This window comes from Ptychodera flava, chromosome 13 (genome assembly GCF_041260155.1).
Source record: "Ptychodera flava strain L36383 chromosome 13, AS_Pfla_20210202, whole genome shotgun sequence".
NCBI lineage: Eukaryota > Metazoa > Hemichordata > Enteropneusta > Ptychoderidae > Ptychodera > Ptychodera flava.
In genome coordinates this window covers 2,187,081-2,210,432 of record NC_091940.1, presented here as the reverse complement: position 1 = coordinate 2,210,432, position 23,352 = coordinate 2,187,081, and the positions used below count along the sequence as shown (strand labels likewise).

General features: G+C 36.3%; 3 protein-coding genes across 3 annotated transcripts in view; all 3 read right to left on the bottom strand.

Annotated features, from left to right (window-relative positions):
- The window catches only part of LOC139147069 (uncharacterized), a 38,679-nt gene extending 35,333 nt beyond the window's left edge, over window positions 1-3,346 (bottom strand). The window contains exons 1-2 of the mRNA XM_070717925.1: window positions 3,077-3,346; window positions 279-325 (exon numbers count right to left, since the gene is read on the bottom strand). Of these exons, the coding sequence (XP_070574026.1) occupies window positions 279-325; window positions 3,077-3,149 (120 nt within the window). The 5' untranslated portion in view covers window positions 3,150-3,346. The remainder of the gene's footprint in view (window positions 1-278; window positions 326-3,076) is intronic.
- Window positions 3,347-6,870: 3,524 nt separating this feature from the next.
- On the bottom strand, window positions 6,871-12,659 carry LOC139147072 (tyrosine-protein kinase receptor Tie-1-like). Its single transcript, XM_070717927.1, has 5 exons — window positions 12,582-12,659; window positions 10,882-10,922; window positions 10,503-10,602; window positions 9,495-9,594; window positions 6,871-9,341 (listed from the first exon to the last, which is right to left on the bottom strand). The coding sequence occupies exons 1-5, from the start codon at window positions 12,629-12,631 to the stop codon at window positions 9,312-9,314; spliced, it is 321 nt and encodes a 106-aa protein (XP_070574028.1). The 5' UTR covers window positions 12,632-12,659; the 3' UTR covers window positions 6,871-9,311.
- Window positions 12,660-13,837: 1,178 nt separating this feature from the next.
- LOC139147071 (multiple epidermal growth factor-like domains protein 11) lies at window positions 13,838-23,295 on the bottom strand. Its single transcript, XM_070717926.1, has 12 exons — window positions 23,190-23,295; window positions 21,571-21,710; window positions 19,445-19,643; window positions 18,817-18,945; window positions 18,142-18,316; window positions 17,728-17,843; window positions 17,331-17,456; window positions 16,759-16,953; window positions 15,690-15,865; window positions 14,838-15,569; window positions 14,061-14,221; window positions 13,838-13,954 (listed from the first exon to the last, which is right to left on the bottom strand). Exons 1-10 carry the CDS (start codon window positions 23,218-23,220, stop codon window positions 15,375-15,377), a joined length of 1,482 nt encoding a protein of 493 aa, XP_070574027.1. The 5' UTR covers window positions 23,221-23,295; the 3' UTR covers window positions 13,838-13,954; window positions 14,061-14,221; window positions 14,838-15,374.
- Between the last annotated feature and the right edge of the window lie 57 nt (window positions 23,296-23,352).

The window sequence follows — 23,352 nt, the reverse complement described above, 5'->3', positions numbered from 1 at the left end:
ATTCCGATCCGTTAACAATTCGTAGCATTCCCTAGTCGCTCTAAAATTCTATTCGAGATTTCATTCGACAATGCCAATGGTCATGGTCGTCAAACATTAATAGGTATCTACAAATAACTGTCTATTGTTATGTATGATTGAAGACTTACAATAATAAACTTGAACTTGACAATTTGTGGGCAGAAAGGGTTTTGTTTGTTTTGATTGAGTAATTAATACATCCAAAAACCAATTATCTGATTGGCTGGGATAAGAGAAAGAATGTAAGAGTAACTAACCTCAGGAATTGTCACAGTTTCACCACAAATTGCACCTCTGTCTGTTTCTACAGAATAACGACACATACTTTATTTTTACATTAATATAACAAACAAACATTGAGAAGTTAGTGTTCTGCAAGACATTAAAGGCAACACTCGTCGACGATCTGCACTCGGTCTAATCTAGACAATTCAAAGAGATCCGATGTATCGGGCAGAGACAAACATAAGATGTCTTTTCTCAGCAGATATGCCGATTACGCCCATGCAATAATTACGTCAGCTGATAGACTGAGTATTGCTGCTTTGCCTGATAAGTCTTTTTGGTTTACTGTCAGCGGCGCGGAGCTTGTCAGATAAAGTGATTGTCAGTTGTCCGTCCGTCCGTCCGTCAACAATTTACTTCTTCTGAAGAAACAATAGTCATACAGCTTTGATATTCAGTATGTAGGTAAGTAGGGTTGATTATTCAAATTGTGACGAAACTGCAATATTGCCTTTTTGCAGTTTTAGTTAAAAATCTTCTTCTTAAAACCCGCTTGTCCACCCTTGAAATTCAGTTTGGGGTTCCTGGGGATGCCGTTAGTTGGGTTTGTTCAAAATTTTTTAATGTTGATATAAATACAATATTACATTTTGGGGCAGTATTTGCCATTTTGCTAGTCCGATTGCTCTGCAAGTTGGTACACCCATTCCTAGGGACGATTTCAGTCAGATTTGTTCAAACTATGACAAAGTATGTAGTAGTGTATTTTTGGGGCAAGTTCGATGAGATTTGTAAAAAATACTGTCCAAAACCGCTGCTCCAATAGCTTAAATGTTGGCATAGCTTTTCACATTCGTTGTTTATCGAATCAATTTGTCTTTTATATGTTTTTAAAAATTTCTTAGCTTTATTTCTCGCTGTACAATCAGACATGTTAATGATTACTTTATGACCTAGTATCCTGGTATTGCTTATCATACAGACTATAATCAATATATTTCACACGCCAATGAATGCTTTACTACAATTTTTGCTATTTTCAGTTTAACATACATCTTCTCAGAATCCTCTTGTTCTTTGTATTGATGTTTGGTATTATTGTTTCTTTCAATGGCTTCAGTCATTTTTGTCAAAAACTCCGATAAAATCCCCAAACTAAACGATCCCCGAAGCTAAACGATTTTCGTACTTGTTTTAACTTTTTGTGTGGTATCGTTAATCGAAACTTCATTAAGCTAGTGATAAGAACCACGTTGAATGTGTGTTGGTGCAATATCTCAAAGACAGCTGACTGAGTTAAATTCAAACATGGTACGTTAATTAATTCACTTTCGGAAATGATGACTGAAAATTATCTCCTGTACCATGGATAGAGTTGTTATACCTGACTGGACATGTTTGAAATTCGGGCAGGAGTTTTGCAAAGCGACTCTCTTGCTCCGTATATCTTCATCACAGTACCCTTCTCTGCCCTGAGACCGGCATTGCAATATTAAGAGCACCATTGATTAACTATCACGCCTAGAGGATCTCTAAGAATCAGCTCGGTCATCATACCTGACCTTCACTTTTCAGATGATATCGCTTTACTTTCCAACCAAATAAGCGAAGCAAGGAAAACTGAGTACATGGTGTTCAGTATCACCGACCATGTATCATTTAAGTCTACTGATAGCACAGCACTCGGCTGTATTCAGGCTCTAAATACCTGTGATCCTGGATGTTTAAGTTAGGAAAACACCAGGCCTGGCAAGGTCTCAATAACACGGGTTTGTACTTCCGGCAACCATTGACCCCATTCTCTTAAATCAATGTGAAACATGCATCTCGAGCTGCCTGCCAACAAGGACTCGACATCTTACGCTTAATAGCTTGATGTGAATGACAGAACTGAAATTAACTAAAGAGCTGGCATCAGTCATGAGGGACCTTAAGGTTAAAAAGCATGCTATCTATGGTCCCGGTCTCAAGGGCGCATCCTGCTAAACATGGTCAACGTAATAGTAGTATTTTCATATTCGAACATTTAGTAACCAAGTCTTTGAAAAACGTCTTTCTGCATCAGTCAGCTTATATTCGAAAAAACTTACGTTTTTATAAGGTTTAAGACTCGACACACTTTGCTCGAATACTTTCAATACGGCCATGGTCAATTTTGTTACAATTTGTGATATATTTTATCCTTTTACCACATAATTTACACTCCTTGAAATTTTCACTCTTCAATTTCATGTGTAGCCGTTCATTCACGTTTTGCAATCGTTGGCGGGTGAATCATTTCTATAAAGCAGCATTAAAGAAAACGAACGTGAAGAAATCGAAAACAAGTAACATCAAAGCAGCTGGGGATGGGCTAAAATAGATATTAGAGTGTCCGGACTTACGTACAAAAGTGTTATCAAGTTTTATCGTCGCAATGAAAAGGAATACATAGAATCTCATTTGCGATTCAACCATAGACCGTAATAATTCAACTCATCCTCTGCATTGTCAATTTCACGCTCTTTTTAGGTCAGGGAAGCGCTATATGGTTCAGGATTGTAGAAACGTGCGTATTAGGAAGTTATTTATGCCTACTGCTGTGTCAATTTTAAACTCACTATAAATCATATGTTGTGGTCTGTTGTTGTATATGTTTTTTATATTAAATCGATGAGTCTAAAGCTGAATTTCTGTTTTATGGACAGGCCATAATGTATTTAAATTGCAATAAATGTCTAATTGGTAAAGTGGCACCGTGAAAAATCACTAGCGAGATATTGTACCAGTCCACATATCTACATTGACATCTTAATATCCAGTATTTCAAATGCTGGAATTCTTATCTTACCTGTCGGTGATAATCTCACTCCTCCTATCCAATACACAACGAAATAAAGCTGAAACATGGATCCCTTACTCATTGTTCGCTGTCAGTGTCACAACATGAACTAGAACATATCTCATGCAGAATGCAGTCAGCATTATAATCCTGTTGAACTATTGCTAACTTCAACCAAAATGGTATCAGGAAGAGGTCTCTTTGATGACGTAAACGTCATACAGGCCTGACCGGACGGCGAGGTCAATCCAGCTGTCGGCCACATTTTTTAAACAATGTAATCTGGGTGAAAAACTACTGCCTCTTTAGAAGAAGTAGACAGATAAACACTCCCTTTGATCAATAGAGATAGATGATTGTACAATGTTGACTGGTATATTATAATCATTTTCTCTCTGCAAAATGTATTTTTTTTTGTGTGTGCGATGGGCAGAGGCCCTACCACTGGAAATAAAGTAACATGCATATTATAATCATTTTTGGGATTGTTTTTTAGTTAAATTAAGGATTGGCATGGACAGCTAGAGACTATGAGGAAGCTAATAGTTAGTGGGGTTGCAGCTTCCATCTCTCAGTATGATGGGGCAGTCGCATCCGTTGTTCTCCAAAGCTTCAAAGAACATCCACTATACAAAGTGTTCCCAACAGAATTCTGCATCTGGTTGTTTATTATACTTTTTGCATGAATTTTTTTTTTGTAATTTGCCACAATTGTATATATCAAGGCATCCATTTCAGTTGAGTGACTGTCAAGTACTACTGTTCCTCGACAGTCATATAAATATTGCAGTTTTAATCGTAGCATGAGTATGAATATTAAGGCAGTACCACCATTAAAGTGAATTACCAGTGACCACTCGAACATAATCAATATACGGCTAGTTTTCAATCGGGTTCGAACCCACAACATACGGCATCAGTCGCCTAGCGGAGAGGCCTCAGAGAGAACCGCTCGACTAAATCCCCACTCTAATAAGAGTGGTTCAATAGCCGGCTAAGTTGTTAAATTTTTCTGACTGATACCGCTCCACACGTTGTAGAGTTCGTGAAGCACTCACTCACGCATGCTCACTATCACACATCGCACATACAAACTTTATCGAGGCGAAGAAACGAATCAAGTCATGTTGTGTGCAAGCAAGACCGCCCTTATAAAAACTCAACCCGTTGATATCAGTTGCATCGTGGCTGACTCTGTAACGCTTTTTTGAATCTGATGTATTTGTATAGACTGCCATATGGTTAAAGAAAATTGACACCACAGTCCCCCGTGGATAGAGGGACTGTGTTGACACTAACATTCAGGTTTCGTTTTTGCTCACTGACCATGTGATATATCAGGTGTCATGTTTCAAATGTGGAGGCAAAGTTTTTATCACTAAATCATGAATCACGTCTGACGTTCAACCCGCTGTGACTCTGCAGGTGATTTGTAACTTCCAGATTGGTAGCGCAACAAACTGCAGTAAGTGCTGCTATGACGGCACCTCTGTGTTTTGTCCATCACAGATATGACGTCATCAGTTTGTAACACTACCACTTCTGGAAAGTGGCCAGTGATTTAACTGTTTCGAAGTCACCGATTGGAAATAACATGATTATTTCGTCATCTTTGAATTGACTAATGGTTGTTTATAGCCACGGGGATCAACCATGATTAATGAATTTTCCAGGGAATTTATCAGTCTCTGAAAGAATTGAATCATAAAAGAGCTTGGTTGTAGTCAGCGATTTTCGCATTCATGTCGACAATCGTTCTGATTCAGACTTAGTAACTCCAATTATTGTCTCGAGGCATATTACGGGTCAACTTTTCAGATCTGACCATCACCAAGGCACCTGACTAATGTTTTTTACGTTGATTTCGACTGATGATATACATTAGGAAAACACCATTGCAAAAATGAGCAAGGCGTGAAAGAAAATGAACAAGCATATCACTGTTAGGGTCTAATGGGAGAAATATGCAACTTTCTTCTCGCACATGGTCTTCAATGGACAAATGTGCTACTATAGAAAGCCATTGAGGGTGGAACCTCTAAGAGGTGACGGTTTCACTCTAAATATCGATGAAGAATGGGACCCCATACGAATAACTCACCGGAATATAAACCCATAAAATTATAGTTAGATTGTTATTTATGGAACATCTGAGAGAGAGAGAGAGAGAGAGAGAGAGAGAGAGAGAGAGAGAGAGAGAGAGAGAGAGGAGGGAGAGAGATGTGAGGTAGCACATTAAAAGTGTGTATTATTATTGGATACTTGGCTCTAAATCACTGCCAGACCGTTGACTTTCATCCTGTGCTGAAAGTCAATCTACTAAATGTTTATCCCACTGTCCTTTGCGTACATGTAACCATGTCACTGTCGAAATACTGTCAATGGTTTCAGATCCGCCAGAAACTGTCAGGTGATGAATTTATTTACAGATTAAGTCATACCGATGCATGTATGTAATGAAATCCAAGGCAAATTTGTACATGTGTATCATGACTATACATTTAACTGCTCCCTTCACACATTTTACGCACAGAATTGAATAAAGCTAGAAATACATAAATGGTAGATCAAGTAATACTCTCCGTTATGACTGAAGCCTTACTTTCGAACATCTGAACATGTGTAAGGGAACGAGCAAAGTAAACGACAGGGGAGGGGCCTGAAGAGAAAATATTCCATCACTTTTCCTGCAATGAGCCCCCTTGTTGACAGAATTCCACCAAAAATATCAACACGCTATACTTTGGATTCTCCAAGGCAAACTATGCAAAATATTTTTAATGCTAAAATAGCTATATCTGTTAGATTATGACTTTGTGTGAACATATTTCTTTTTCAAAGTCAATTTTCTGTCGTTTTAGAACCTCCATGTGATAGTCGACCATTGCTGTCCATTTTTGTTCCCGCACTTTGACAGTCAACGTTATTTCTCACGAGCACAATTTGTGATCAATTAATGATACTAGTTACATAATTATAGATGAAGTGATGCTTCATTAATGCGAAATTATGATTGTCAGTCATTGGAATACAGCCTCCAACATTGGATAAAGTCATAAAACAGGTTAATGAAAGAATTCCGAGTGGTTTATCTGTGTGACTTGCATTGACTAAAATGTTGGAAACCTCGTCACTGTGTTCTTAAATTTGGAAGGACTCCTTGAGCACTCATTTTGTTAAGGCACCATCCCATCTTCTCTTCCGGTTATCCCTTTCCGTTAATTGTGCCCTTTCCCTAAGTATGCAAGTAGTTAGTATGCTATGTCGGACACCCTATTGGCACATTGGAGGGCACGTACAGGAAGAGCAGCATAGTGCCCCCTTGGAAAAGTTAATACTCATTGCCAGGAATGATAACCATTGTTATCCCGTTGTTGTCTACGAAAGACAAAATATAACAAAACCTACCACAAAACGATATGAAAGATTCAGGTTCTGATCTCTCAGTGTTTGTAATAGGACTACTGTCGAACAGGAGTAATAATTTGGTACATAACTGTAGCTCTACTTAGAAAGGAATATTGTAACGTGTATGTGATGGCCTTGCCCGCATTATCGAGTTCATAGATACAAAAGACACGGACGCATCAGTGATGCCTAGATGGGTGCATGAGAAATCTGTCCAATTTACGGTGACCGTCCACAATATATTCCTTGGTAACTGGGCAGCAGGTTGTCAGCATAGGTGTGCAAGTCTGAATCGGTTGTTGAATCGGTTGTTCAGCAATTAGTTTTTCGTAACTTTAAAGGGTTTCGAAGAACTGATAGTCTTGTGGTTTTACACACTCAGCGACAACTGAAGATGAATTTATCACTGATGCCGTTTTAGTGGCAGGTTTAATCACGTAAATGGCCACCGCCAATAAAACTACATTGATACAACAAATATATAAGGAAAACATGTGGAAAATGACTTACAGTTCTTAAAAACTAATCCACACAAAACTAAATATTTTCAATGAAAAGGAGAGAATACAACGTACATATTGCAGTATTTTTACATTCTCTTCTCTCATCAACATTTCTTTATAAATTAAGTTAGAAAGCTTTAATAAAATATCATTATTCTTTGTAGAAATAAATGATGCAATTTTCACTCGAGGAGGTTATTATTTATATAGCCAGGCAATAATTTCTTTCGTACTTTTGGGTAGACTGGACAATATATGAGAAAATTATTTGATCATCTTGGACTGATACATTTGTTTTCCACAGAAAGGGGAAAGTCTGTTTCCAATATCTGTATGTCTTCCAATATCAACAATTACTCTACTAAAGTTTGAACAGCGAAATTTTTACTGTTGAAATTTGTACTTGATTTGATAAAGATATGTACGGTACATTTCAGGTTGAAAATGAGATTAAACAATGAACAAAATCCAAGGCGAGGCGAATCGTTAATTAAAGTATGCCATTCTCGCCCTCTAGCAGTATTTTAATCTTTGACAAAATGAGGATACAATTAATCAAACCAAACAGAAGCTAAGGCGAAATTCATGAGCAAATTTTTAATTTTTGTGACTCAATTAACTTTGCCATTCTCAGTTCACATAGTATGAATAATTAACACTTTGTCTGACGTTCCGAGCGTCAACGTGTGCAAAAGTTTTACAATTTAAGGAAAAATACTTAACCAAAACCAACAAGGCCGACTCATCTGAGAGGTGCCACAGTATTTATTATAAGATTGATTTTTACTCAGTTTAGCAGCTTTAAGACCAAATAGTCACAGAAAACTGTTAATATACGAAAGATGGAATGCAATTATGAAATAAATGAAAAGGTTATACAGGTTACTGTGTTTAGGTTATGAGAGAAACTCACATAGCTGAATGATAAACCGGCGGGACACCTATACCTTTGAGTCACAAACAATCCTATGTGAAAACAACAAATAAAGTCTGCTTTCAAACAAAAAAAAAAAATTATTAGTTAAACCTACACAGTCCGGGTCATTTCCAAAATTGGCGACGCTATACCATAATATTTTATTCCTATCATTAGCCAATCAGCGGCAAGCGCGCCACCAGTAAAAATTGTATTTCCTGGCAACCTTCACATGCGTCCATGGTTACGTACGCCATAGTGTGTTGAACTCCATCTTGCTATAAACTCCTCCGCTGCACCATTCACATAACTTTTTTGTGTATTATCGTAGATCCGTGTCGAAAAATATCGTAAGTTGTGGAGGAGAGGTTTTGCCAAAACACTTGGCGTTGCACATTTCACGGAAATACGAATGTCGATTGTGAAATAACAATTAATTGCGCCGAATTCTGTCATTATCCCGAACAGTTGGGTTGTCATTCTGTAGGCCTATACACACATTTTCAAAATCACGTATGTTTTAGTCTGCTTCGGACAATCGCAACTTAGGTAGCATTTTAAAGCTCTGATATCGCTCAGATTACTTCTAGCAAAATGCCATACGCATACCTACACAAATAACCTTGAAAACAGTATTTCTAATAGAGATGACGAATATCTACAAAATTATTCTCGGTACTTGAGACAAATCGATAAACTGGCGGTAGAAATAAATCATAGATTTATCGACTATTTTTCCACTTATCGGACTCGTTCTGTCTGTGATCTTATGCAGAACACGTGGATCATGTTGATAGTCAAAATTTGTCGAACTTCATTGGATAGAGGCTTAATAAGCGCCCGAAAACTGCCGATCACTCTTGGCGGGTGATTTGTGACTCTGGTGTGACCTCTACCCTATTAATGACGTTATCTGGTCGATGATTGGCTTGTAGTCGGAATGCATAATGAGTCGCCAATTTGGAAATAACCTGGACTGCTACACGTGGAAGTTTGCTTACAGGTTGAAAAACGTATAAGTATATTGAAATGCAAGGTTATGCTCGAGTATCGAGGCATATTATTAGTTTTATTTTATTGAACAATTTACGTCGACATCAAAGTTACACAACTGAATCATGTTTTACTACATTGTCTATACGTAACTGGCATCTGACTACATAGTTACGCAGTGAAATGCAAACTTTAAAACAATGCAGTCAACACTCTTAAATGTTCTTGTCAGGCGCTGACATGCATTCATAATTACAAGAAAGACAGTAATATGGTAGCAAGCTGTTGTAGTAGGTTTATTGAGCATTTCCATCCACTGTGTTTTAGCAGAGTTCGATGTACACGTATGTCCATTTAGTTAAAAACGTTCTGTATCCAAGATGGTGCTGCAGAATACTCGTACATGTAAAGTTTTCAAAGTGCGTTATTGTTGCATGTTACCAGTGAAAGGGCCCTAAATGAGACAAAAGAACAAGTTAATGGACCAGTGAGAGACGGTTTAATATTCATTGCGTTTTACTTTCCGAAATACAGAAATTCTAAATTGATAGTCTTATATCTAGAACGCAGTATTAAGAACCAAAGAGAATGATGTATTTTCACAGACCTGACGTTTTCGTATCATGTTGTTAAATTCCTCCAGCAGGTCATCGGTTCCGGGTCTAAGTTCAAAAGGAGAGCTCCAACACTCTGACATCAACTCGTAACTAAACAAAGACAACAACGATGATTTTTGTGATTTTTAAGTACAATGTCAAAGAAAACTGACGATTGTGAATGCTGTTGTCCCTATAAAAGGTTACGCTTTCATTGATCATTAGGATTGATATGCTAGGGGTGGTCGGGCAGCCGATTTCTTGAAGTCATAGCCATTGCGTTGTTCATTTTTATTAATAATATTTTAGACTTATGGTAACAAAATTCAACTTAAATTTTGAAAGTGGAAAAGGAAAATCTCTGCAGCTGTCCTCCCTGTACGATTTTAAATTTGCCCATCTTCTTTCAACAATTGCGTGCAACAAATTCACTAGTAATTTCTTCCCTATTAAAAAGACCCCTATCGCCCTGCCGTCGGAGTTTGGCTAGCACTATCGTTAGCTAAGCCCTCTAAACACATTAGCCTATACGGAGAAAATCAAAACTCATCTGTTTAGTTTAGCATGTTGAACAACGCTGATCTAACACCGTAAACGCCAATAAACACTACTATGTTGTGCATTTTAGCGCCATAGAAATAAATTTGATTGATTGACTGACTGATAAGGGAAAAAAATCATTCTCACTGGCCGTTCACCGGAATTTTTGCCAAACCTAACTCTGCAAAACAAAAGAACAAACTTTCCCCGTCCTTTTATCATAACCATTGCCTTTCGGTTCATTCTCCGCTGATAAAAGAAGGAACTTGCCTACCCGACCGCTAACAAACCGCTCACTGATACAGTTTTTTTTTAGAAACAGCTTTATTTGCTGCCTCTGACATCTTTTGTATTGACTTGTACTTCCGAAATGAAACATGGGCGAGATGTCAGAATATCATGTTAATGATCACCACCGACAACCTTTAAAGGTTATTCACCAAATTCTTTGATATGGTTTAAGACTTTTAAGTGCTTACAATCTTGGCTGACATCTGGCAGGTTTCCTAAGACGTTCTCCATTTGTTATACGTCGAATAAGTTCATTTGAACTATCAACGTCAGCAAATGGTGGCTCCCCTAGAATAATAGAAGGGCAAAAAACGAGCATTAATTTATTTTCATAGAATAGTCATACGTACATAAGTGGGTGTTTGCTTCTTCGCTCAAAACTTGTCGCATTGTCGAAGTAATTATCCTCCAATTCGGCAATTCGTGGTCGATGCATACCTGTTTTATTGACATTCATTTAATTTTAATCGGGATACCTGGTTAAAACTCGAACATTCTACATTTACAGTGGATTAGCTAAGTTTGTAATCATCTTAAAATTTAAAAGGCGAAATAAAATGCACTAACCTAGGGAGGCTAGTTCCCACAAGAAAACACCAAACGACCATCTAGAAAAAATAAACACGTATTGATTATCTTATAAGTTTTTTGATGTTATTTTTTGATGCATATTACATTCTGCACGTGAAATACCAGATTGACTGTTAAACGTTGACTAGATTTCATCATCACAGCGAGCCTGACCGTCATATATCTCCCGCCATCAAGTGGAAATAGACTCAGTCTAGATATGTCATGCAACGTGTGACCGGATATCTGCAACTTACAAACCTGATATGAACTGAAAATGCTCACGTTTCATTATATCTTGCAGTTGTGTGTAAATTCAAACTTTTATCACATGTTTTCTACGTCTTTGAAAGTGTTATGATCAACATCATGAACAGTATTCACCACAGATTAATTCTAAAGGTCACTAATTATACAAATCTGTAATTAACTTAAATAAAATAATAAATTTCTTTGACTGCTGTCATTATATCACCACTTTATATAGCAAGTGTAATTGCCTTTGGTCAAGTCCTTGAAGCTAAATATACCAAACTGTGAAGGCTCATTAGATATGCAAATTGTAAATCAGCTGACATGAAAATGCGAAATGACTTTCAATATTGTTTTAACCTGGTATAATTAATGTGCATAGCATGGTTTGCCAACTTTGATCAAGTACATATATATATCTAATTAGAAAAGTTAATTAATATGCAAATTAGAAATTGGCTGAAATATAAACGCTTGATGACTTTGAATAATATTGTATAAAAGTATCTTCAATGTACATAGCAAGTAACGTCAACTTCGGTCACGTCAACTCAGATAAATATCCCTTATTGTGAAAGTTCATTAAATATACAAATTAGGGGTTGGCTGGAGTGAAAATGTTTAATTACTTTCAATAACATTATATCATAGTATCTTTAATGTACATAGCAAGTTTCACCAACTTTGGTCCAGTCAATTCAGATATATATCCCTAATAAGGAAAGTTCATTAAATATACAAATAAGGAATTGGCTGAAGTAAAAATGCCGAGTAACGTTCAACAATGTTGTATCAAAGTATCTTCAATGTACATAGCAAGTTTCGTCAACTTTGGTCCAGTCAATTAAGATATATCCCTAATTAGGAAAGTTAATTATGTATGCATATGAGGAGTTGGCTGAAGTAAAAATACTGAATTTCTCTCAATAATGTTATATCATAGTATTTTAATGAACATAGCAAGTTTCATCAACTTTGGTCCTGTCAGTTCAGATATATATCTCTAATTAGGAAAGTTAATTAAATATGCAAATCAGCAATTATCTTTCATGCCAACCCTTGATACCTTTCATGGCTGATCTATCTTGGTGTGATCAATATTTTTGTAGCAAATCTCATCTAATTCTGTGCAGTCGTTCTCAATGTATATCAGTGTTTTCTAAAATCACTAATTATGCAATTGAGCAAAAAGTAAGCTAGCCACACTTTCAAAAAACTAGTCATTTCTTCCATTTGCAAACTGAATCTATGTACTAGATTTGACTCTGATCTAAATAGCCGTTTTGAGATATCGGGCCTAAAGACAGACAGACAGACAGCCCGCCACACAGATACACAGACAGACAGACATCGCTGCGACATTAGCCCACGTGTGTGAACACCTGAGCTAAAAAATCTACACTTTGTCACTTGTTGAAACAATGAAGTCTCCATTCTACACTTACATGTCACTCTCAAATGTAAATATTCCTCTTGTCAGGCACTCGACCGGCATCCATTTCAATGGTAAAAGGCATTGTTCCTGAGACTAAGAAAGGATCAACGTTAAAATGATTACATTGTAATGCAGAGGTCGATTTGTATTCTTTTTGCAACATGACACTACTTTACCTCTGTTTTTTTTTACTTTGATAATTCTTCGTTTACAACAGATGATACAAATTTAGCAGGTATGTGCAATATGCCAAGACTTTAGTGTTGAACTCATCATCAAAGGAATAGAAAATGTATAACTACCCATGCTCAAAATTTCATGCATCAGGGATTGTCCTCTCTATAGGGATTGTTTCCTCTGGGTATTTTCCCTCTACTGTTTTGCCGTGTTATCCCCGTCATGTATAAAACTATTATTAGACACCTGGAGAAAACTCAACAATGAATACTAAGTCTAACAGCTTAGAATTGCAAAGAAAAGCTGTGAGTAGTGTACTATAGCGTTACTTTGTGACTTGATGTGTTTGTTTCATTTTTATAGATAGAGGACATCATGTGGTGAACTGATAAAATCGATGGTACATCCATTCCTGAAGTGGTTTATTGCTATTGTATCATAATATTGAATTGAAATTCTAGCGTGAAATGTCAAATAGGGAATTTTACTCTCAAGCTGAGAGCTCCGATCAGATCGGGGTATTTGCTCTATCAATTTTCTGGTATAAGGAATACGATAGGCATCAATAATAACATTACACTAATAACTGTGTATAAGTTATGTTGAAAGTTATGGTGCTGTAATTCATGACATAAAAGGGACCCTTTGAGAAGATCTTTACAGTATCTTGTAACTTTTGACAGTATAAATTGGTTTCTTAAAAAGATAAGGGACCTTCTATTGTTTTTATTGTGTCAACCTTGCTCAATGTGAACCTTCCTACATGGTGTAGAAATTCGTTAGGATTCTTCATCATTCATCAAAGAACACCGCGAAATGTTGAGAAAATATTTAACTATAACGAAGCACACTTATAAATCCGAAGTCGTATTAATAATTTCACATCTGATAAAACATATGATTTAGAATTACAATCTTGTGTTCGAATGTTTCCATCAAAGTGACTGTCAAAAAGAACAAATAAAATGACCACTAGCTCAGAATTTACAATCCATAAATACAATATAAGTATGCATTTCGAAAATATGAATTGAACATCAACGCTGATTTGTAAATTTCAAAAACACCAGTATAGCGACTTACCCACTGTGGTATGACAAGGCTACCCATAGGGTCAACTTTACGACTCAGACCAAAATCACATATCTTGCTGACCTTGTGACCTGTTTGCAGAACATTCCTCGCGGCAATGTCACGATGGACAATCTTTAACAAAAAATATAGTTAAAATGTTTTAATTTTTTCTTTAAAAAGTTGAAAAGGGGAAAGATCAGTGTAATGATTGCAGATTCGAGGAGAATTCGTTACATACCCCCTTTAGTCGTAAATATGACAGTCCGTTGGTAACATCTCTTGCACTTCTAATGAGGTCAATCTCTTCCTCGACCGTCGTCTCTCTATTCCTACCGAGGCGTTCCAAATGTGCTGACATATTACCTTTATCAGCAAACTCTAAAACTATCAAGTAATTATCTGAAGAAGATCGGAGTGCATTCAAACCAATCGAGTTAAAATGGCAGTGATGACGTTGTAGCATCCAGGCTACTGTTGATGTTGCTCATTTTGAAATATTATAACTGGAATTAGCTATAGAGGAATACAGCTGTGTGGAATGGGAATGTGTGGGCCCTTCTCGGTTTTAATGAATATTTTACCTTAAGCAATATAGATAGAACCGAACATCTAGATGTAAATGAATACGTTCACCCTGCATAAGTGATGAAACTACGTTCAGAAAGTGAACTGATTAAATTTTTGTAAAGTAACGTTATTGTCGCGAAAGGTCGTCACCTGGTACACGATAGTATACACCACCACATCTTCCCTATGAATGTCATTTGTAAGTTGGGTATTGTGAACACATTGATTAGATTCCGTGGATATGAAGTATTTGTACCGGTCGACGAGGGACTTTGACATCATGGATATTGTCATGGTAAATAATATACGAAAGCTAACATTCATGGCCCATTTATATTTCTGGTTTCAAATATTCTGATTCCAGAGGTCAAAATGGTACGTAGGTCCTAATGAGGCTTATCTTCCATTAGTGTCTTTTATAAAAGGTATAGTTAATTCTAAGCCTTACCCTCTTGTACTGAAACTCCTAGAATTTCGACAATGTTGTCATGACTTTGCAAATATATGAGGATTTCTATTTCATTAAGAAAACCCTTGTATATGTTTTCGTCACCAACTAGAATGGAGAGGATCATTAAATAATCAAAAAAAAACAATCAAAATCCGATATTGGCGTTGCTTTGTGCTCAGTAATAGGCAAATGGTGATCGATTAATTATTCAGCAGAAGAAACACTGATATAGTTTAATTTTCTGTGACAATGAATATAAACAAAAAAATTGTATTTTGGACGAGTTTAGGTGATAGTACTCAAGAGTGTAATTAAAGTCAAACTACATCAAAGTAAAGTCACACTACATCAAGGCATTTGTACGTTCACGATCGTAGCTTATCAGATAATCAAATGTTTAATACTTATCAAATGTTAATAGACTAGCCTTTTCAGTGTATGGTTTGAACTCCCCTCTTTGGAAGTGGCTGTACATGTTTTGTTCATACAAGTTAACAAAACACTGTCTGTAGATCTGACAAGGTGTGATCTTATTTAATCAAAATCTAAATCTTGTAAATTTCCCATACCTGCTGCGATTGATTTCAGAGCAACTTTTCTTTTACAACCATGTTGTCTCCACTCGGCAACATTGATCTCAGCGAATTCTCCTCTGCCAATGACATTACCTATCTGGATTTTGTTAATATGGATCAACCATCCACTCACAGTCAGTTTTTCTTTCACTCTCTTAAAAATGATTAAACGAAAAAAGTTATTTTTTAAATAGTTTGAAAAAGTTTTGAAACAAATAAAAAAGGCAATATTTTATTAATTCTATGTTAAGGATGTGAAAATGACTGCACTTACAGAGAACAATTTCTCCACATCTTCCGGTTTTGTGCTCAGCCGATTATATCTAGTTTTGTGTCGTCTTCGACATCTCAGAGTTAAAGTTACGATTGTAATAATCACAATCATAAATGAAAAAGTAGAGCAGATAATTCCGATATAAAAATTGTCGATGTGATATGTATCCATGCCGTCTGTAGAATGAAAAGATTGATATTATTTAAATCTACATTTTAAACTTTACGTGAAAACGGTGTCTCTCATAAGTTATATATTTACACTTTTAATGAGTGTCAGATTTATTCCGAAGATGTTATTCGTCGGGGCTCACATGATAATCAAGAAATACAGATGTATTGAACTGCAAAAATGTATATCAAGCATTATGAAACTGTACCTCATTATCTCACATATCTCCTTCGTTAGAGTTAGTGACCAGAAAACATTGTTCAGCTATAGAGGAACGTTTTCTCGGAAAAAAACTCTCTAAAAAAAGTTACAACTTGCGTTCATTACATGCATATTTTACTCTGAATGGTAAACTATTTCAAACCGTTGTTGCTCGATGACGAAAGCTCCTCTAACAGCATTAGACTACCATCTGGGAGTGTTAAGATTAAAACTGATATATGGAGCGTGTTCGATAAGCGTTTTCATTACTTTGGAGGGTGAACAGTCGACAAATGTAACCGGGAGCATTATTCAATAATAAATTATAAACTGTAACGACAAAAAATTCAAACTTCGTTGTCTGACCGATAAGACATCAAAATAGTAAAAAGGTCTGCTGATGGAAAATCACTAGGAAATTCAAATGGAACATGTAACCCTGTCTAGACTGTGTTTTGTCGTTTGAACCCAAACAATGATACAGTATTAGATAGAAATCCGGACCATAATGTAAATTAATACGATTCCCTCTGTGAATATATGTAAGAAGATGGAAAATCAGGCCTATCCGTTGACTTAATATCTTACATAACTTGTCTAAGTAGTTGTTCCATTATACAATTGCATCCATACCTAAAATGGATAAATAGTGTATTTGAGATATTTCAGTAGTGGAAATATAAGCAGCGTTATTAACCTGTTTCACATGTGCATAAGTTATCCAGGGTACAGACTGATCTTTGATATCCTGTACAATGACATCGATGTTCACAATAGACACCACAGGTCCTGTTTGAACATTGGCAGTGTCCATTGACGCTATAACAAGTAGCTTCGTTTTCACATTTACAGACGTTTGCACAGTTCAATCCGAATGTCCCAATGTCACATTCTGAGAGAGAGAGAGAGAGAGAGAGAGAGAGAGAGAGAGAGAGAGAGAGAGAGAGAGAGAGAGAGAGAGAGAGAGAGAGAGAGAGAGAGATTAATCTCTTCGAATTCATATTCTGTCATCACAAATTCAGGATCTCAGTTGGGCACAATTTTCAAGAAGTAAATTAGTTCTAAGGAAATATTATCATGTTAATTGTTAATGAACTAGCTTGACAGTTCCAGTCTTGTCATTTTTTAAAAATAAACCAGCAATTGGAGATATAATCTAGTTAACACGTTAACAATATGAAAAAATTATGATAAACACATTACATTTGATACATGAATGAAAATATGATTTATTTTCTGAATTCTTTTTAACTCGTAATTTTTGGATACCTGAGTCACAAAAGCGTCCTTTCCAACCAGCTGTACACTGACAACCGTAATATCGATCACACCTTGAGCCATGTTTACAATTACACCTGTTGTCGCAGTCTTTACCCCAGAAACCAGTTTGACAACCTTGAAAAATATGTTATGGTAAATGTAATTTCCTCATCGAACATTACAATAAAATAAAAGCCAAAACTCAACTCATTCTCGATAAAGGTTGCATCCTGATGTAAGTGTAAAACCTTGTTGTAGCATTCAGTCAGTAATTCAAAATGGAATCAACGGAATGTAATTAATCAGATAAAGCAGTGGTCTATCGTTCAACAAATTAATTTGAAAGAATAACACCACTGTTGGAAGATGTGTGAGTGGATTGAACTCCGAACGCTTGTTAGGTTACCTTTGACCTTTAGAATAGTCGACGCACTGTAGACTTCTCCTTCGGCATCCACTGCACTGCATCGATATATCCCAGTATTGTTTTCTAATAATTTCCTCATTTCCAGCTTTAAACCCCTTCAAAATATCAATATAGGATGTTAAGACGCATAACATGAAAATATACTCGTTAATCAAATGTAAACATGATAAATAAGTCTAGACAAACAAAGTCTTTCACGTGACATTTCATCACATTGAAGGTGACAATATAACCAAGCCTTTACAAAAATTATGTAATTTCCAATTGCTCGAAACAGTCTTACTGAGAAGGCCCCTAAATCGCCTAAGAAGGGACTTTATAATTTTACCAGAATGTAACAAGCATTACATTTCTTCAAATGATATACGTTACCGCCATTTTCGATGATCTTACCAAGAGCCTTTAGAATTCAAGTATGGGACCGTCGTAAGCCGTTTGATTTTGGTGTTGTTAAAGTACCATGATATATTGGCAACCATGATGTGCTTGGTGAAGCAGTTAAAATATCGCCGTTCTAGTACCTTGGCTTCCCGACTTTGTGTAAGTCTGATAAAAACCCCTCGATCAGCTGTGAAAAAAGTGGCGATATATGTTCATTTCAACATGTATTATTTTGCGGCAGGTATCTTCTCACGCCTTTGTATTTTATCGTCTTGACGTTCTATGTTTTCATGAGAGGATATGTGCCTGTTTAAAGGTATACTGTCACCTGTTCTAATTTTGCCACAGTTACCATGGAAAGAGAAAATCTAACCGATCGTAGATTTCAAATGGGTGGCCGCGTTTTAAAAACAGCACCCTAACATGGGCATTTTAACACGAGATACTTACGACGTAAATAAATATCGTATTGTTATGATAAAACGGAACTACAGATGTCTTACGTACGGCCACAGTGTTCTCAAATATTATGTCTTTACTCATACTGGAACGCCCCTTTGACCGTGTAGGGGCATATTTAGATTACAGGTGACTGTATACCTTTAATGTGGAACACCTTAACAATTGTAACAACACATTTTATGCCACGAGTTGTGACAAATGGGAGACAAATGATCAACGACTTACGGATATCACAGGCAACACCCTTCCAGCCTGGTGTACACTTGCAAGCTCCATTAGCAATATGGCAAGTAGCACCATTCTGACAGATACAGTCACGATTGCACATCCCGCCGTACTTCCCTTCTGGACAACCTTAATAATGTGATACATGTTCAGAATCTTAAGACCGACAAACAAGTCTAGTATTTAAATACAATGCAGTTGAAAAGAGCAGCAGAATCAGTCATACGTGGACGGTAATCGACTGCCATCTCTAATTTTTTAATAATTATTTCAAATGGAATGACGGTCTTGAGAATGGTCTGGTTTTACTCTATCGTGAAAGCCAAACATTTTACCTGTTTTCAAACACTTGCTTGGAAGAGAATGAAATGGTCGTAGATTGTAGAAATATAAAATAGGATAACCATAATATTCGACCTTACTTTGTTGACTGAAATACCGTTCACTGAAGTGAGAAGTGGAATAGTGTAATGTGACCATTGTATAATACCAACTGTCATCATTACTTTTCATATAAATAGGATTGCTTATATGTTTCTTGGTAAAAAACATTGGCGTTGATTGAAAATTGACGGCAGATTTAGGAAAAAAAATTAGAAATAAATGCTGACTTTTTGTTTTGACATACCAAGGAGTTCCGCTTTATCAATGGTGAAACTCAACAGTGTATCGTCAGTTGTTTTGTCCCATACTTTTATGTCACAGCTGCTTTGGCATTCTCTGTACACTGGCAACAGTGGAATATGAGATTCAATTAAGACTCTATCAAGGCTAAATATCGATGTGTAGTTTAATTCCTTGCTTTTTGGCAAGTTTGAGTCATCTTTCTGCAAGAAGAGAAACAAACGGGATATCCTTTACTGTAAGCTTAAGTCTTTTGTAAAGAGGAACAGACCTGAATACTCCATGTGTAGCGAAAATGATACTCCCTTGTCGTGAATCGGTTGGTTTGAAACTTGTCAGATATCGTTGTTTGTAGATTGCTTCTAGAGGTAGAATATGCCTTGTTGATAGACACTGGGATCTAAAATTGCAATAAATTGCTGGTTGTGTGAGCTAGTTCTATAACTTGTGTAGTTTATGCAGTTTTCACCGTCTTTTTTGCGATTATCGGACATTTAATTTTCCTTATTGATTTGATATTGTTATAGCACCATTTTGAATTCTAAATATCGGTAAATTTCTAACGTAACATGTTTCTCCAGTACCAAAGTATACACGATGACAATACTTTTAGTCCCCGCTGACAAAGTCCTGCTCATCAGTGGTTTTGGTCATGTCCGTGCGTCAGCAAGCTTTTTTCATACATGCCTTGACAGAATTCATTTCAAAGTTTGCACAAGGACGTAACCCTATGTCATAGATACATATGCTCAGTATGGTCCACGTGGGACCTTTTCGTTTATATTTTACGTCTTCAGTTGTGACAAAGACGTGCCTGCACCGAAATTGTTTCTAATTTAGCAAAGGGACGTAATCCTTAATTTTTTGCACATAAATTTGCTTCCTGATACAGTTCAATGTAGCGTCCATTTTTAAAAATTTTGCACATCAAAAGTTGTTATAATGACAGTATATAGTTTGACATACATATGCATGTCGAATTGTGTCGTGATCTGATTCAATATAGCTGGGTGACAGCAATTTCGTTACAATTTGAAAGCCATAGCCATCAATAGGACGTACAATAATGGCCATTCAGTTATGTTTTTTTGATTTCTTAATAAATTGATTTCAACCAACCAACCAATCAATACATGTCAGTGTTTGTGTTGCGAAAATGAATAATCAATATGCCAAGATACACATCAGTGTCCTGTGGTATAGCCTTACACAGGCCAAACCATGCAATGCATTTTTGAAATTGGCTGCATGTATATAACAACACTGCAATCAAGTGATCGGTATTTGTACATCGTGTCATTTTTTTTCATCATTCCATGAAAATTTATGATCGTAGCCTTAAAACACTTATTAACAATTACGTAAGGTTGATTTTGGATCGCTAATTGCTATCAATCTCACTATTTGTCAGTGATTCACTATCCGTAGAAAATAGTGTTGCACTTCAGAATTAGCAGCTTTCCCAAACACTTGATCCAGCGCGGACTGTGACTTGTTGTTCTTGATTTTGAAGTAAAATAATTTAAACCTTTCATAAAGCATGTTTCGTCTTTCACTTTTGTATAATGCGTACGACCTTCCAACGTAAGGCAAAATGTGAACATTAGTCTAATTGAACTTTGTTGAACATAAGAATGATCGATTTTCAAGTCAAAAGAAAGTTGTTGTTTTCTTCAAATACTTTATATAAGATATGAACGAATTGTCACATACATACGTACACACATACACACATACATACATACATACATACATACATACATACATACATACATACATACATACATAGAAATTTCACCTTTTCACTTACTTTTCACTCGGTTCAAGGGTCACTCTGTTTTCGGAAGTTGGAATGTTGGGGACAGCCTGATTTTCCATTAGGGGATCAGTTACTTTTTGATGTCAGCAATATATAATCCACTGTCTCGACATACATACATACATAAATAGTGAAAAGTGCATAAAATACTAGATACGGGGCCAGTTGTCGGGTGAGGGTACAATTGTCTTATGGGGCAGTGGACATCGGGGAGGGGAAGACCAAGAACCACTTTCATGTCATAACAAATGTATGATTTATGATCATTTATAAGCACCCCTGTTTCTTATTTTATTCGTTACTGAACCTACCTGATAAACTTTCACTTCGCCAATATCGACCACGTTTCCTGATTTTTGACCAACAAATCCAAACCGGAAGTTGGGAAACCTATCCCAGGGAATTCCACTTTTTCTCCGTTTATTAGCAAAGACGGTGGCAATGCACTCATCTGGAGGGGATATTATATTGTTGTTAAGATAATAGCCTGGCATGATGTCAGTATTTTTTGTACGATGATATGTTGTATCTCATTCCTAGTAACCATGATGATATGTTGTAATCTCATTCCTAATAACCATGATGATGTGTTGTATTTCATTCCTAATAACCATGATGATATGTTGTATCTCATTCCTACAACCATGATGATGTGTTGCATATCATTCCTAATAACCATGATGATATGATGTATCTCATTCCTTATAACCACAGCTGACAATCGCTCGGGTGACTTTGTACGGGATGTATATATGTTGTTACGCGAACTTAATGAAATATGTATATGGATTGTTTGACACTATATTACCATGTCCTGTCCGTCGCATTTTAATTTAACTAACAAGATCGTATCGTAAACATGGTAAATTTACAGCTAAAATGTAAATTGTGATTTGTACAAGGATCATTATCAATCACAAAATGAAATTGAACGCTTGTGGGCCAAGTTTGGACACTGCCCCCCAAAATCTCCGAATTTCTAAACTTTTACAGCGCATGACAGTGCGTAGCGTATTGCACTACTAACTGACAAAAAAACAAACACCGTAGCAATCAAACACCCTATTCATGGTTGACCTTTGCCATGTTAAAGTAAAGCTGCGCGTTACTAACACACTTTTTTTTCAAAGCGATATTTCTCATAGAAGATGACAAGGAAACTCCGAAACGCTAAGAATCTCAAGTTTAGCATGGTAGCAATAGTTTACTCGATGGATGAAGCGGTATATGTTTGGGGTAGTAAACCTTAATGATAAATATTCAGATAAGTCAAAAAGTTGAAACTATTTTTTTAAATTTAATATTTCATATGAAACAAGAGTATATGTAGAAAAACTTCTATTTTACTTTGCATTATCTATCGTAATCCTAAAATGGCACGGGTTGAAAGACTGACACTCAATAAAAGTAATTAAAATCATGATTAGCAAAATTTAAATGCCTCTAATTCAAACTATAAGAACTATATTGCCAAACGCAATGGTCATTTTCTTAATTAGTATTTAAAAAACATAATCTGAAAATTTCAGAAAATATGACCCAGCTAGAGCAGATTTAAATTCTTTAGAAATCTTGAAAGTAGGAGAAAAGAGAAGCTAGGAAATCTGGTGGTTTGCATAAATTTGTATATATTTACACTTCTTCATCACCTAACTTATGACTGCGTGACAAGCTAAAGGGGAACCACACCACTTTTCAGGGCGTCACCCTTTATTTCTACATTAACGGTTGCACTCCGATAAAATAAATGACGTATGCATGGTTTCCTGCAGACTAAGTATGAACAAGTACGAACAAACCAATGTGCACAAACGTGTATGGAAAGAAAGGTATTTCTAGCGTTGTTGTGCACATGTTTTTTGTGCACCTATGCCCATTTGAATTCCGTTATCGTAGGATTCTTACTGCCTATCATCATTGCAATACTTACCACCATGCATATTGCTTAAGTCCATCCACATCTGTGTATTCCTCCAAGACTCGCCTTCGTAGAAGTTTCTTACGTCTCGGTTTGATACTCTACAGGTGACGGGGAAAGGCTACGTATAAGCAACATAAATACACCGAGTCAGTTTTTTCAAACCACAATTGAT

Coding starts and splice junctions, on each gene's coding strand:
- LOC139147071 (XM_070717926.1), bottom strand. CDS start 23,220: ATGTGGATGGACTTAAGCAATATGCATGGTG. Junction 17,457..17,727: donor GACTATTCTAAAGGTCAAAG/GTAACCTAACAA, acceptor ATATTTTTCAAG/GTTGTCAAACTGGTTTCTGG. Junction 15,570..15,689: donor ATGTGGAGAAATTGTTCTCT/GTAAGTGCAGTC, acceptor ATCATTTTTAAG/AGAGTGAAAGAAAAACTGAC.
- LOC139147072 (XM_070717927.1), bottom strand. CDS start 12,631: ATGCCGGTCGAGTGCCTGACAAGAGGAATATTTACATTTGAGAGTGAC. Junction 10,603..10,881: donor GTGGGAACTAGCCTCCCTAG/GTTAGTGCATTT, acceptor CTATTATTCTAG/GGGAGCCACCATTTGCTGAC. Junction 9,595..10,502: donor GCCAGATGTCAGCCAAGATT/GTAAGCACTTAA, acceptor GTCTTTGTTTAG/TTACGAGTTGATGTCAGAGT.